A 13,634-nucleotide genomic window follows, 5' to 3' on the forward strand; every position below is an offset into this window, starting at 1 on the left:
AATATCAAATTACTAAATGATAATAATTTTATTAAATTAACTTCAAAAAATACTTGTTTGATAGACGAAAATTTAAAATTATGTTTAGGGATTGATAATAATTTTTTATATAAACATGTAGGAGATTCTGAAAAATTAGATAGTAATATAAATAAACAATTGTTAGAAGTACATTGCAACATAATTGAAAAGTCTGTTTCATCTATTGATGAAAAAGTTATCGAAGAGGAACTTTTGTTTGTTTTTTATTATGATTCAAATAATCCTTTTATAAGATGTAATCCAATAATGTACAGACAAGTAAATGTAAGAACAATTCAAATGATAAAAATATATATTCTTGATCAAAATGGTGATATTGTTAATTTTGGTGATGATTTTATTGTTTATCTTGATCTAATTGAAGAAAAACAAAATAAATATTAAAATTATTTTTCAATAGAAAGAAAGGGCTGGGTGTATTGGACCCACCCACCCCTCATTTCCTACTAAAAAAAACAAAATAAATATTAAAATTATTTTTCAATAGAAATATTTCTATTGAAAACACAAAAATTTATTCCAGAAAGAGGTGGAGTACTATTATTGTTGTCAGAAAGACATGAAAATAATTCTCTTAAAAGAAGTGTAAATCTATTATCTAATTTAATTAGTAAAAGATTCTTCAATTGTTCCTTTTTCAATATCAAATAAAAATTCATCATTTCTGATGAAAAATACATAACAAATTGTACTTTTAGGTAAATCTTCATTGAAATCCACATGTAAAATAATATTTTGTTTAGTTGCAGAAATATTTGTTGGTTGTCTAGTCATGTTTACAAGATATATTGTTCTAAATGTTTTAAAATCGTTTGGATCATTATACATCAAAGGAAGTTCTTGATGAGTTTTATGAAAAGTTTTTTTATAATCCATTAAACTATCATAAGCTTCACAATATTTTTCATTCTTAAAATCTAAATCTTGAGTTTCTTCAGGATAACGTCTTCCATTTATTTCAAACCTAAAATTTTTCACATTACAATGATCAAATTCACAAGGATCATGTTCTTGAGTATTTAACTTGTTTGTTTGAAATACCACACCCGCAAACAAAGGACTATTAAGACTTCGATATTGAGTTGTTAAATCGAGTTTTATGGTTTTTCCTGATATATTTCTTTCTTCAATACATTGCCATGATTTAAAATTAAAAATATATTTTTTTTCTTGAGAAATTGTTTTTAAATCATTTAACAATAAAACTTTATACATAGGATTGAATTCTAAAATTGGAATTTTAATTGTAAATTCATCAATAATAATTTTTCCATCTTCTGTACCTGTAACAACTTTTTTTATTAACGCATCATCATCTGTATTTCTCGTAAAACTTATTTCCATATCACCTTGGAAAACAGGATATATTTGGTCTTTAAACCATCCTAATCCGAATTGTGATAACTTACCCATTACATTAAAACGACCTCCACCTTTATATTTACTTGAAAATCCTGAGTTTATAATTGGTCCGTTTGGATCCACAGAAAAATCTAACACACCTTTAATTGTACTAGCAACTCCTGGATTTTCGATTTCATCCAAGACTTTACCATGTTTTTTAACTTCAATTCTAGTAAATAAAAATGCAGGAAAATTATCAATTAGTTGTATTTTTGAATCTTTAGGATAATCTTTTCCATCTTTTTGCAAATATCTACCATAAATATAAAACTTTGCATCTTTAATGCTCAGAAAATCATCCATATTATCTATTCTAAAAATTGTAGTTTTATTAGGTGTATTAAGTTGTGAATTATTCAAAGGTAAAAAAGTTTTATATTGAGATCTTTCAATATATTGATCGTATTTTTTAAAAATATTATACATTATTATTTATAATAGCAAATATATATATATTTTTTTTATATAAATGGATAAATTAATGGTAAAAAAATATATTGAAGATGATAGTAAAGAAAAATCTTTATTTGAAATACCTTCACGAGTTTTAGTGGTAGGAGCATCTGGCTGTGGTAAAACAACTTTGTTGTATAATATGATTATAAGTTATTGGATTCCATATAAAAATCTATATATTTTTACAAAAAATATTGATCAGCCAGTTTATAAAAAATTAAAAAAAATATTTGATGAAATATCTTCTATAAACATTCATTTTTCTGATGGTGATATAATATCTGTTGATGATTGTGAACCTAATAGTGTAGTGGTTATTGATGATTTTCTTTTAGAAGATCAAAAGTTGATAATGGAATATTTTATAAGATCGAGATCAAAGAATATTAGTGTTATTTATTTAACACAAAGTTATACTTCAGTAAATATAAAAACAATAAGAAATAATTTAACTGTTTTAATTGTTTTTAATCAATCAAATTATTATATTAAAAAAATATGGTCCGATTTTATTAGTAAAATTATACCATTAGACAAATTTAAAGACATTTTTAGAACTTATTGTAAAACATATGATAAAAAAAATAAAATAAAAACATATGGTTTCATAACGATAGACATAATAAAAAATGTTATCTATGACAATAAAGGTAATGATATTTTAAGTATTGATGAACGATAAAAATTTTTTTTTATTTAATAAATGGATATCAAACAAATTCAAAATGAATTAAAAAAAAAAATTAAAAAAAATTTAACATTTGAAGATCAAAACAATTCCAAGGTAGGAAATAACTTAGAAAACGAAACAGACAAAATGAAACAATTAATTCATCTTAGACAAAATTTACAAAAAACTTTTAAAAAATCAGATTTAGAACAATCCGAAAAAAATTTAAATTTTATAAAAAAAGATGAAGATGAAGATGAAGGTGACAACAATAACGCGTCCCCTATTCTCGGGCACGTTGAATATACACCAAAAAATATCCAAAAAATAATTAATCTTAAAAAAAATTTACAAAATAACTATAGAAAAACAGTTTTAAACGATAAATATACATCAGAAGAAAAAGTAAAACATTATGAACCAATATTAAAAGCCTTATCAAATGTTGAATCATCTGTTAATGATGTTAAAGAGGTTGCTATTAAAACCGATAATGATATTCAAAAGATGATAATACCTACTCCTTATAAACCTCGTAATCCAGAATTATTACGATTAACAGAAGATCAAGATAATAATATGAAAACACCTAAAAGTTCTCCACTAATAACAACAAATAAATCTCCTATGCCTAAAAATATAATAATATTAGGTGAAAATGCGCAAAAATATTTACCAACTTTACCAAATGAAGCTAAAGGTGTTAATCCATTTGGAATATATTATATAAGTAAAACTGATGAATTCATGATCGGAAAATACCCTATAATATTTGACTTTGATGATATAATTTTAAATGGAAAAAAACATATACTAACCCCAGGTATGTGGAGATTATTAACTCATACAGATGTTACAAAATCAGAATTTTATACAAAAGAAGATTTTGAAAATTATGAAAAAATATTAATTGAAACAGATTCAATATACCAAAATAATGATATTAACACAGGAAAACCTAAATCAAGTGGAAGTGCTAAATATAATGAAATGATTAAACCTATTTGGGAAAAAATTAAACTAACATCAACAAAAACTAAAGAAAGTAAACCAAAAACATCAAAAAAAGATAAATCACCAACACTGAAAGAATCACAAAGTTTACCCAAAGGAGAAGGTTTAATAAAATATACAAATAATCCTATTGAATTTATTTATATCGATAATATAATAAAAATAATTGACAGACTATATTTTATATTAGCAGAAGAAATAGCGGGAAATTATGGTTTTCATAATGAAAAACTTGGTATTGTTCATTTGTTTAAACGAAACATGGAAACACTGATTGATACTCCCAAAAAAGGTGTTGAATATTTACTACAATCTTTGTTAAATTTACCAAAAGAAACAACAAATAAGTTAGAATATAATATTAAACAATTAATTGACAGACTACATGTTATATCATCTGCAGAAAGATCGGGAAAAAACACTTATCATGATGAAAAACTTGAAATTCTTAATTTTTGTATTCAAAAAATAGAAAAGATAATTGATATTCCCGTTAAAGGTGTAGAATACTTAATGTCGTATATTTCACATTTACCAAAGGATATTATAAAAGGTTCAGGGTTTTTTAATGATTTTTTAAATTGTTCAAAATTACCTCCGATACATTGGCCTGGATATAATTATCTAGGACCATTTACAAATTTAGATAAAAATATTCCCCCGATTAACAAGTTAGACGAATATGCAAGAGAACATGATTATTTTTATAAAGATCATAAAGATACTAAAACAAGACATATCGCTGATAAAAATGTACAACAAAAAGCAATGGAAAGATTTTATGCTTCTGATAGTTCTTTGAATGAAAAAATTGCTGCTTTGACAACTGCAAATGTAATGAAAACAAAAAGATATTTAGGAATGAATTTAATATTTGAATAAAATTTAATATTTTGTATAATAAAATGCATTTTAAATTAACTGAAAACCATAAAAAAAAATTGGCTGAAGCTCATAAAAAAAATTCTAATGCAACAATTCATATTGCTAGTGATAAAATATATAAAGGAGAAAATAAATATTATTTAGATCAAAATCAAATAGATAAATTAAAAAATGCCAAGAAAAAAAATTCTGGAGTAAGGTTGGAGATTACACCGAAGCAAATTAAAGGTGGATTTTTACCATTAATTTTACCTTTTCTAGAAGCTGCAGCAGTAGCTACTCCAGCTTTAATTGCATTGTATGATAGTTATAAAGATACTAAACATAAGAAAAAAATAGAAGAGGAAATAATTCGTCACAATAAAGAAATGGAAAAAAATAAAGGTTCTGGATTGAAGACAAATAAAAAAAAAAAATCGAAAAAATGATTAATTTTGATATATCAACATTTAGAAAAAACATTAAAAATTATCCAGGTTGTTATACAACTTTTTGGAGTAAAGTTAAAAATATAAATATCGAACCGTTAAGTAGTTTTGATATAATAAAATTTGGAAATAATATAAAAAATTTTAGAGGTTGTTTCATGATAAATGAATTACCTGAAAAACCTTGGTTAAATGAATGTGGGATATTTAATTTAAATAATTCTACTCAAAATGGTTCTCATTGGGTTGCATGGAAAAAAATAAAAAATTATAAAATATATTTTGATTCATTTTCGAGTACTCCTCCTCCTGAAATTTTAAATTATTTAGGTGATGATAATCTGTGGTATAACAATGACAAGTTTCAAAACTATGATGATCCACCTATATGTGGACATTTATGTTTAGAATTTATTGACAATTATAAAAAATTTATTTAAATATAATTTATTAAGATATTTTTAATAGAAATATTTCTATTAAAAAATGATGATTATTTAGTTATATTCTAAGCAATTTGTGATCGGAATCTGTACCTCCCATGCCAAGACAACAAATTTTAATATTTCCTAAATCTTGAAAAACACAAATATCATGAAGATATTTGAATAAAAAAGTACCTGTTGTAATTATCATATCATTGGCTATCTTACAAATTTCGAGCCAAGTTGGTGATTCTAGTATTTTAGAAGCATAAGGCTTTCCATTTCCAGAAATATTGTGTCCATTATCGACGATTGTAATATTTCCTTTAATAGGAATTGCATTTAGATTATATTTCATGATTTTAATATTTTTATTATTAGTAATATAATATTCATATTTACAAAGCGTAACAAATATTTTATTATTTAATATTGATTTTTCTATTTCATTTTGCATTTCATTTTCTTGTAATTTATTAAAATCTTTGATAGTTGTATCCATTGTTTTATTATACATTTCAATTCCTTTAACTAAGGTATTCAATTTCTTTTTAATAATTATTGCAATTCAATTTTAATTATTAATATCATAAGTTTTGTAAAAAAAATAAAAAATATTTTAATAATTATTGCAATTCAATTTTAATTATTAATATCATAAGTTTTGTAAAAAAAAAAAAATATTTTAATAATTATTGCAATTCAATTTTTAATTATTAAATTCATATTTTTTGTGAAAAATATTTTTGGGGAAATATTGCATTTAAATTTTCAATTATTAATATCATAAGTTCTATGAAAAATATTTTAATAATTATTGCATTTCAATTGTCTGATCTTTTTGCACATTGTTTTCTTTGTGATCTTTTACTGATAAAAATAAAAGTGCGCCAGGAATGGTACATCTATACTACTCCCCTCATTCGTACCAATTTTCTTCCATAATTTATCGTACGATAGTCATTTCATAATTCGGGAACTTGGTTGTAATGATAAAGATATTCACGTTATTCCTAATTCGTCAGAAAAATATATATCCTTTAGTAAAGAAATCGCACATAGATTTAGTATTAAATTTGTCGATACATTCCGTTTCATGAGCGAATCATTAAGTAAACTTGCATTAAATTTATCAGAAGATAAGTTGAGGTTTAGAGAAACTCTTAAAAATTTTTCCATGAAAGCATTAGATCTAGTCACTCAAAAAGGAATCTTCCCTTATGAATATGTCGATAGTTGGAGTAAATTAGATGATACTTTTTTACCATCAAAGTCTGAATTTTATAACTCTTTGACAGACGAAAAAATAAGCGATAAAGATTATATGCATGCTAAAAATATATGGCGAACATTCGATATAAAGACTTTAGGTGAGTATAGCGATCTTTATTTAAAGACTGACGTTACCATACTGGCTGACGTGTTTGAAAATTTTAGAGACTTATGTTTATCTACTCTCAGATTAGATCCTGCTCATTACATGACTGCTCCTGGATTTGCTTTTGATTGTATGCTTAAGTACACTAAGGTGAAATTGGAAAGGTTAAAGGATTACAACATGCTCCTCTTTTTTGAAAACTCAATCCGGGGGGGGGGCATTTGTAAATCAACTAAAAGATATGTTAAAGCAAATATACCAAATATTGAAGGACTGGACTATAATTCGAATGAACCAATCACATGGATTACATATCTTGACTGTGTAAATTTGTATGGTAAATCTATGTTAACAGAATTGCCTTTCAAAGATTTTGAGTGGGTTAATGATCTCAATATCGATGTCACTAAAATTGCTGATGATTCAGAAGTTGGGTATATATTAGAAGTCGATATCGAGTACCCTAAGTATTTACATAAAATTCATAATGATTTCCCATTTTTACCCATTAATGAGTGTCCTCCTAATTCTAAAGCTAAGAAATTGCTTACTACATTATCATCAAAAAAAAACTATATAGTACATTATAAAAACTTAAAACAGGCGATTTTAAACGGTATTTAAGTGACAAAAATTCATCGAGCTATTAGCTTTTCACAAAGCAAATGGATGGCATCATACATTGAATTGTGTACAACTATGAGAGTTGAAGCTAAAAACGAGTTTGAAAAAAAGTTTTGGAAGTTGTTAATCAATAGCGTTTTCGGTAAATGTATGGAAAATGTTCGCGCAAGAACTTCTATAAAACTTGTTTCATCAGCAAAAAAAGCTAGGAAATTAATGGTTAAAACTAATTTTAAAGACAGAACTATATACACTGAGAATCTTATGGCTATTCATCAGCGTAAGGAAATCATTAAATTTGACAAGGCAATTTATGTAGGATTCGCAATTTTAGATGTTTCAAAAACATTTATGTATGACTTTCATTATAATGTAATGAAAAAAAAATATGGTGCTAAAATTAGTTCTTTGTATTCAGATACTGATTCGTTGGTATACGCTATCCAAACAACAAATTTTTTCGATGATTTAAAAAATAGTTTACTACCATATTTTGATACATCTAATTATCCTAAAGACCATTATTGTTTCAGTGAGACTCATAAAAATCAACCCGGATATTTTAAGGATGAAATGAAAGGAATAATTCTAAAAGAATTTGTCTCATTAAGACCGAAATTATATGCGTATAAAACTGTACATAGTGTTGAGGAAAAAAAAGCAAAAGGTGTAAAAAAGTATATAATTAAAAATCACATGAAATTTGAAAATTACATGGATATATTAAATGCATTTATAAACCATGTAACTGTTGAGGATAAACAAACTCATAGAAAAATGAATTTTATTCAATCGAATAAACATATTGTCCATTCGAAAACTATGACTAAGCTTGTTCTTAGTGCTAACGATGATAAACGTTATATAATGGATGATGGGATTAATACATTGGCTTATGGTCACTATAAATTAAAAACTTTATATATCCGCAATCGAAATAAACAAAAAGCGCTATCTATCAGTATTATATAATGTTTTAATTGTTAAACGTTTCATGTGAATCAACAAATTTTTTTTTTTAGTGTTATCAAAGAAAAAGGTAAAATATAATAATAAGATAAAAAATAATATAATATAAAATTTTATTTTAATATATCTGACAACGTTATCCACGAATTATGACTTGAATTAAAACCTAACCACTTGACAAACATTTTATTCCCAACTTTTTTTATAACACGTTCAACAAGAAAGGTGTTTGGAAAATCAGTTAATTTAATTTCTTGTTCATAAAAACCGCCTAAGATGATATTGTTCGATTCATCTTTTAATTGATACGTTACTGGATTTGTATGTAAAATTTTTGAAATTGTAAATATTTCTGTCGTCCAATTTGGTGTGTATCCCTTATCAAATATATGTTTATATTTAGATATTCTTACTTTATCATTAATGTTAAATTTTGGTTTGTATAATGTTTTGATATTTGTATGTGTGTTAAGTTTAATTTTGTTTGCATCCATTCGAGCTTCACTTGGTGTACATTTAATTGTTCTATGTTTTGTATTATTATAGTTTTGTATAATTTTTGATATTGTATTATACCAATTCCATGTACCTGTTGCAGTAAAATGTTTATATATTTTATTTTTAAGAGTTTGTATTACACGTTCACAAATTGAACACTTAATGACACTGAATGAACTATAATGTTTAATTTTATATTTTTTCATTAAATCTTGAAATTGATTATTATAAAATTCTGTACCATTATCTGTCTGTAACAATTTTGGATTAGCTTTTTTCAATATATTAAACATAGCTTTTGTACATTCCTCCGCTGTTTTATTTTTTAGTGCTTCTACCCATACATACTTGGTAAATGTATCAATTATGATTAAAATGAATTTAAAACCTTTATTTTGTCTAGAATGTGACTGCATGTCTATTAAATCAGCTTGCCAGAGATCATCTTTAAACCGTGTAACTACGCTACGTCTAGGAAATATTTTTCTCGCTGGTCGATGTAGCTCATTAGCTATATTCTCTAAGGTTGTCATTATACTATAATATTCCTCTCACGTAATTCTTCTAAAATAGATATGATTTCATTACTAACGCCAGTATTACCAACTCTTTGTGATGATGTTAAAAGATTTAATCTAGTTACTAATTCATTTGGATCATCATAATAAACTAACTGTGTTTGAGGTATTACATCTTTATATAAACCAGAACCTTTCTTAGCATGTGGTGATGCAGTAAAATTAAACATCTTTTCAACTGGAGGATCTACAGACATAGAACTGTTTGCTGTAGGGTTAAAATCAAATGGTTCATTTGTTATGGTTGTATTATTATGAACATTACTACGTTTAGCACTCGAACTAGATAAATGTTCGTTTAATTCTTTAAAGCTTATCCGAGGAGCTCTAGAGTTATTAATTTTAACTATTTCTTCGTTTAACTGTTTTTCTTCATTTTTCATTCTTTCGTAGAGAGGTTTTACAACGGTTGCCCATTTATGAAACTTTGAGGTTTTTGGTTTCCCATCCGCTTTTAAATGAACTCGAGAAGTTTTCAAAATATCGTAATAAGATTCCATATCTTGTATAGTTGTATTTTTTGGTTCTTTCTCACATAATAAAGATTGTAGTCCTAATGTCCATGGGTAGTATTTATTAAGCAGCTGTAAGTTACCATGGCTAAAAGTTACAGAGTAATCTCCTATTTTGTAAGAATCACTAGTTCTATCATAATGTAAACCATAAGATTTATCATAACGTTGTGATTTAGGACGTTCAAAAAAATTTACAAATGTCGAATTTAATTCATCATCTTCATTTTCACCACTAGTGTATGAGGTTTCTGCATTTTTATAATCAGCTAGTTGTAAGTTACACGATGTATTTTTTTCTATTTTTGTACTGAGTGGTTCAGTTATCGGTTTAAATGCTTCACGGAAATAGTTATCTGAATCTATAATACCACGTTTCATTTCCATTATTTTTTGTTTAATATTTTTTTTTGATATTATTAAATTTTTCAGCAAAACCTTTTCTTTGTTCATAGTAAATAATAAACTCAATATTACTGTATCGTATGACCACTGGTAAGACTATGTAGATAATAACAATGTTACATTATATATATATATATTATATATAATTATTTTATTTTAATAAACGTATGAAAACCACATCTATATCTTCCTTCATTCATTTCTCGAGTTTTATCAATAACCATAAACCCATAATCACTTTGATTCCAACATAAATGAGAAATTTTCCGAAATTCTGAGAAATCCATATCTGTCGACGAATGATCATTGAATATATGACGTAAATTCATATCATCTTGTTTCAGAATTATTAAAAAGTTTGAGTTATCTCTTACCATCTGTTTTGGTATTTTAGAATATGTTTGTGCTAAATAAAATACAGAGCTAGCACCTGAATGTCTACAGATGCTAAAGTATTCTCTAATAACAGACTGTGAATCACATATTACATCATCAAAAATTATAATAGAATTTTTCTTGGTTAAGTTTGGTTTTATAACTTTATCTGCGTTTGTAAATATGAACAAATTAGCACCTTGTATATCATCCATTATTTTTTTTAACAAAACATATTTTTCTTGATTAGAGGTTTTAGAGTATAAATAGATATTTTCAAATCTTAACCCGTTTTCATGTGTGATTAGATTGTACATTATATTTGTTTTACCCGATCCACTAGGACCAACTAATATAGCAGGTATAGTATCAGGTAATAACGAACCATGTCTTGATGGTTTTTTTGATATTTGTACATCTACGTTTATTATTTCTAATTTATCTTTCTGTTCAATTAAATTCATTTTCTTATAAATACTCGAAGATTTTTATTTTATATTCAGTTATTGATGATGCGTTCAACTCGAAAGTGTAAATCGAAAAAGACTGGTAAAGGTATTGTAAACTCTCTTATAAATAGTCTTCCGTTTGAATCCCATGTTCCAGGTTATCAGTTTTGTGGGCCAGGTACGAAATTGAAAAAGAGACTAGATCGCGGTGACAAAGGAATAAACCCATTGGACGCTGCTTGTCGTGATCACGATATTGTGTATGCAGCGAGTAAAAATTTAGACGATAGACATAAAGCTGATAAAGTGTTAGAAAATCGTGCCTGGGAAAGATTTAAAGCAAAAGACACTCCTAGAAAAGAGAAATTGGTAGCGTACGCGGTAACAAACGCGATGAAAGCTAAAAGAAAAATAGGAATGGGTTATAAAAAGAAACGTGCTACAAAAATAAAAAATCTCATGATAGCAGTAAAGAAAAAAAGAATGTCTAAGAAAAAAAATGGTAGCAAAAGACTGATTTTACCACCGAGACAAACAGGAGGTGTAATTCCCTTAATACCTATATTTGCGGGATTGTCAGCACTTGGTAGCTTAATGTCTGGAGGTGCTAGTGTGTATAATGCAATTCAAAATTCAAAAAGAAAAAAGGGTAGTGGTCTAAATTTAAACAAAAACAAGGTATGGAAAAAAAACTGTTAAATACGCTACCTGGCAGACCACTTTCGTCAGAAGATATTATAAAATGTATAACTAAGTTGAAAATCAATCATTTCCGTGGAGTGTTTTCACGTGATAACTTACCTAAAAAACCGTATGTAAATGAATGTGGTATATTAAACTTGGACATATCTTCAGGCGACGGGAGCCATTGGGTAGCGTTTCATAAAAATAAAGATAAAGTCATATATTTTGATAGCTTTGGTGATTTACCTCCACCAATTGAATTACAACGTTATTTTAAAAAGTTTAAAATAGTTTATAACTATTCTAACTATCAAGACTTCAATACATTCAACTGTGGGCATTTATGTCTTGAATTTTTACAATGCATGAATCTATTACACTTACTTTAACTGGAAAATCGACTGAATTGACTGCAAATTATTTTCCATCTCTAAACGTTTACGAGGATTCAGAAATAGCTTTGTTATCTTTGCAAACGTTCAATTCATTTCCAAATATTATAAATCCAATTAATAACCGACTGAAAATAGAAGTAATTCCTTCAAAGAAACATAACATAAAATATTGCAGTTTTGAATTTAGTTTGAAAGATGGATGCTATGAAATAGAAGATATTAACAATTATATTGCAAAAGAGTTACTCCGAATTAATAAAGACTATGGAACACAGATAACATTCAGTGTACGTATTGATCCTGTTGATTTTAGAACGTATATAAAATGCAATGGACTACTTAGGTTCGATATTCCATATAGTATAGCACCTGTTTTTGGGTTTAAAAAGATACAATGTGGACCGTTTCATGAAGATCGTCGATCGGATAAAGCGGCCAATTTAAACACGATTAATTCTATAAAAGTATTGTGTAATATAGCACATGGGTCATTCAATAACCAACTTCAAAGTCATTCGATATATGAGTTTTTCCCGAGTGGAAGGACAGGATCTAAAGTAATTCAGTCACCGCTAAATTTAGTATATTACAAATTGAATAAAACAAATATTGATTCGATAACCGTTCAGCTAGTTGATCAAGATCATAATCCGATTGATAATTTTGGTGAGGCATTGACAATCGTGTTACATATTAAACGTTACGGATCTTAATATGGGATTAAAATTCAATATAAATCCGCTACTTCGGATCAGTTCAACTAGTCATAAGACTAAAGTGGTATCGGTAACATCAAATAAAGTAAAAAAATTGACGTTGAAAAATAAAAAAATTTTGCAAGCTCTAGGTTATCAATTAAAACAGAATGCCTGAAAGTGATATTTTAGATATAAGTTCACGGTACGAGACGGATTCTAAAATAACGAAAATTGAATATCATTCATATACACCGTACACAACATCGTTTAATAATAATGATGAAATACGGATATCAGTACAGCAAACAGATGTTTATCCGTATCTACATGAGAGCTTTATTTATTTAGAAGGAATAATATCTGATCCTGATAAAGTGAAACTGTGTAATAATGGTTATTCATACCTCTTTGAACAAATTCGATTAGAAATAAATGGAATAGAAGTAGATAGCACACGTGTTCTTGGAATCACAAGCTCGCTGAAAGGATTCTTATCTTGTACACCAGATAACTATAATTGTTACGAAAATTCTGGCTGGAATTTTAAAAATGGATCACAAATAACAAACGATAAAGGTGAATTCAGTGCTTGCATTCCATTGAAATATTGGTTAGGTCTGTTTGAAGATTATAAAAAAATATTAGTAAATTCAAGATTGGAATTAATATTAACTCGAAGTCATACTGATTTAAATGCGTTAAGCCTTAAAAGTGATGTAGTTGCTGCTTTAAGTAAAGTTGTATT

At 26.5% G+C, this 13,634-nt stretch overlaps 4 protein-coding genes across 4 annotated transcripts; 3 read left to right on the forward strand and 1 right to left on the reverse strand.

Annotated features, from left to right (window-relative positions):
• Nucleotides 1-7,401: 7,401 nt before the first annotated feature.
• On the forward strand, nt 7,402-8,597 carry LOC149063268 (uncharacterized). Its single transcript, XM_089215588.1, has 2 exons — nt 7,402-8,224; nt 8,572-8,597. The coding sequence occupies exons 1-2, from the start codon at nt 7,402-7,404 to the stop codon at nt 8,595-8,597; spliced, it is 849 nt and encodes a 282-aa protein (XP_089071714.1).
• A 727-nt stretch (nt 8,598-9,324) lies between these two features.
• Nucleotides 9,325-10,336, reverse strand: LOC149063269 (uncharacterized). The gene has a single exon (XM_089217717.1). The coding sequence runs from the start codon at nt 10,334-10,336 to the stop codon at nt 9,326-9,328; it is 1,011 nt and encodes a 336-aa protein (XP_089073843.1). The 3' UTR covers nt 9,325.
• Nucleotides 10,337-11,175: 839 nt separating this feature from the next.
• On the forward strand, nt 11,176-11,811 carry LOC149063270 (uncharacterized). The gene has a single exon (XM_089215589.1). It carries the CDS (start codon nt 11,176-11,178, stop codon nt 11,809-11,811), a length of 636 nt encoding a protein of 211 aa, XP_089071715.1.
• A 346-nt stretch (nt 11,812-12,157) lies between these two features.
• Nucleotides 12,158-12,904, forward strand: LOC149063271 (uncharacterized). Its single transcript, XM_089217718.1, has one exon. The coding sequence runs from the start codon at nt 12,158-12,160 to the stop codon at nt 12,902-12,904; it is 747 nt and encodes a 248-aa protein (XP_089073844.1).
• The last annotated feature ends 730 nt before the right edge of the window (nt 12,905-13,634 follow it).

Source organism: Diuraphis noxia, unplaced genomic scaffold (genome assembly GCF_037042655.1).
Source record: "Diuraphis noxia isolate RWA-SAM2 unplaced genomic scaffold, SU_Dnox_SAM2 contig0001, whole genome shotgun sequence".
Lineage (NCBI taxonomy): Eukaryota > Metazoa > Arthropoda > Insecta > Hemiptera > Aphididae > Diuraphis > Diuraphis noxia.

Excerpts from the sequence above, each read along its gene's own strand:
- LOC149063269 (XM_089217717.1), bottom strand. The coding sequence starts at position 10,336 with ATGAACAAAGAAAAGGTTTTGCTGAAAAATTTAATAATATCAAAAAAA.
- LOC149063271 (XM_089217718.1), top strand. The coding sequence starts at position 12,158 with ATGCATGAATCTATTACACTTACTTTAACTGGAAAATCGACTGAATTG.
- LOC149063268 (XM_089215588.1), top strand. The coding sequence starts at position 7,402 with ATGAGAGTTGAAGCTAAAAACGAGTTTGAAAAAAAGTTTTGGAAGTTG. Across the intron at positions 8,225-8,571 it reads GATTAATACATTGGCTTATG|ATGATATTGTTCGATTCATC; the intron begins GTCACTATAAAT and ends AAACCGCCTAAG.
- LOC149063270 (XM_089215589.1), top strand. The coding sequence starts at position 11,176 with ATGCGTTCAACTCGAAAGTGTAAATCGAAAAAGACTGGTAAAGGTATT.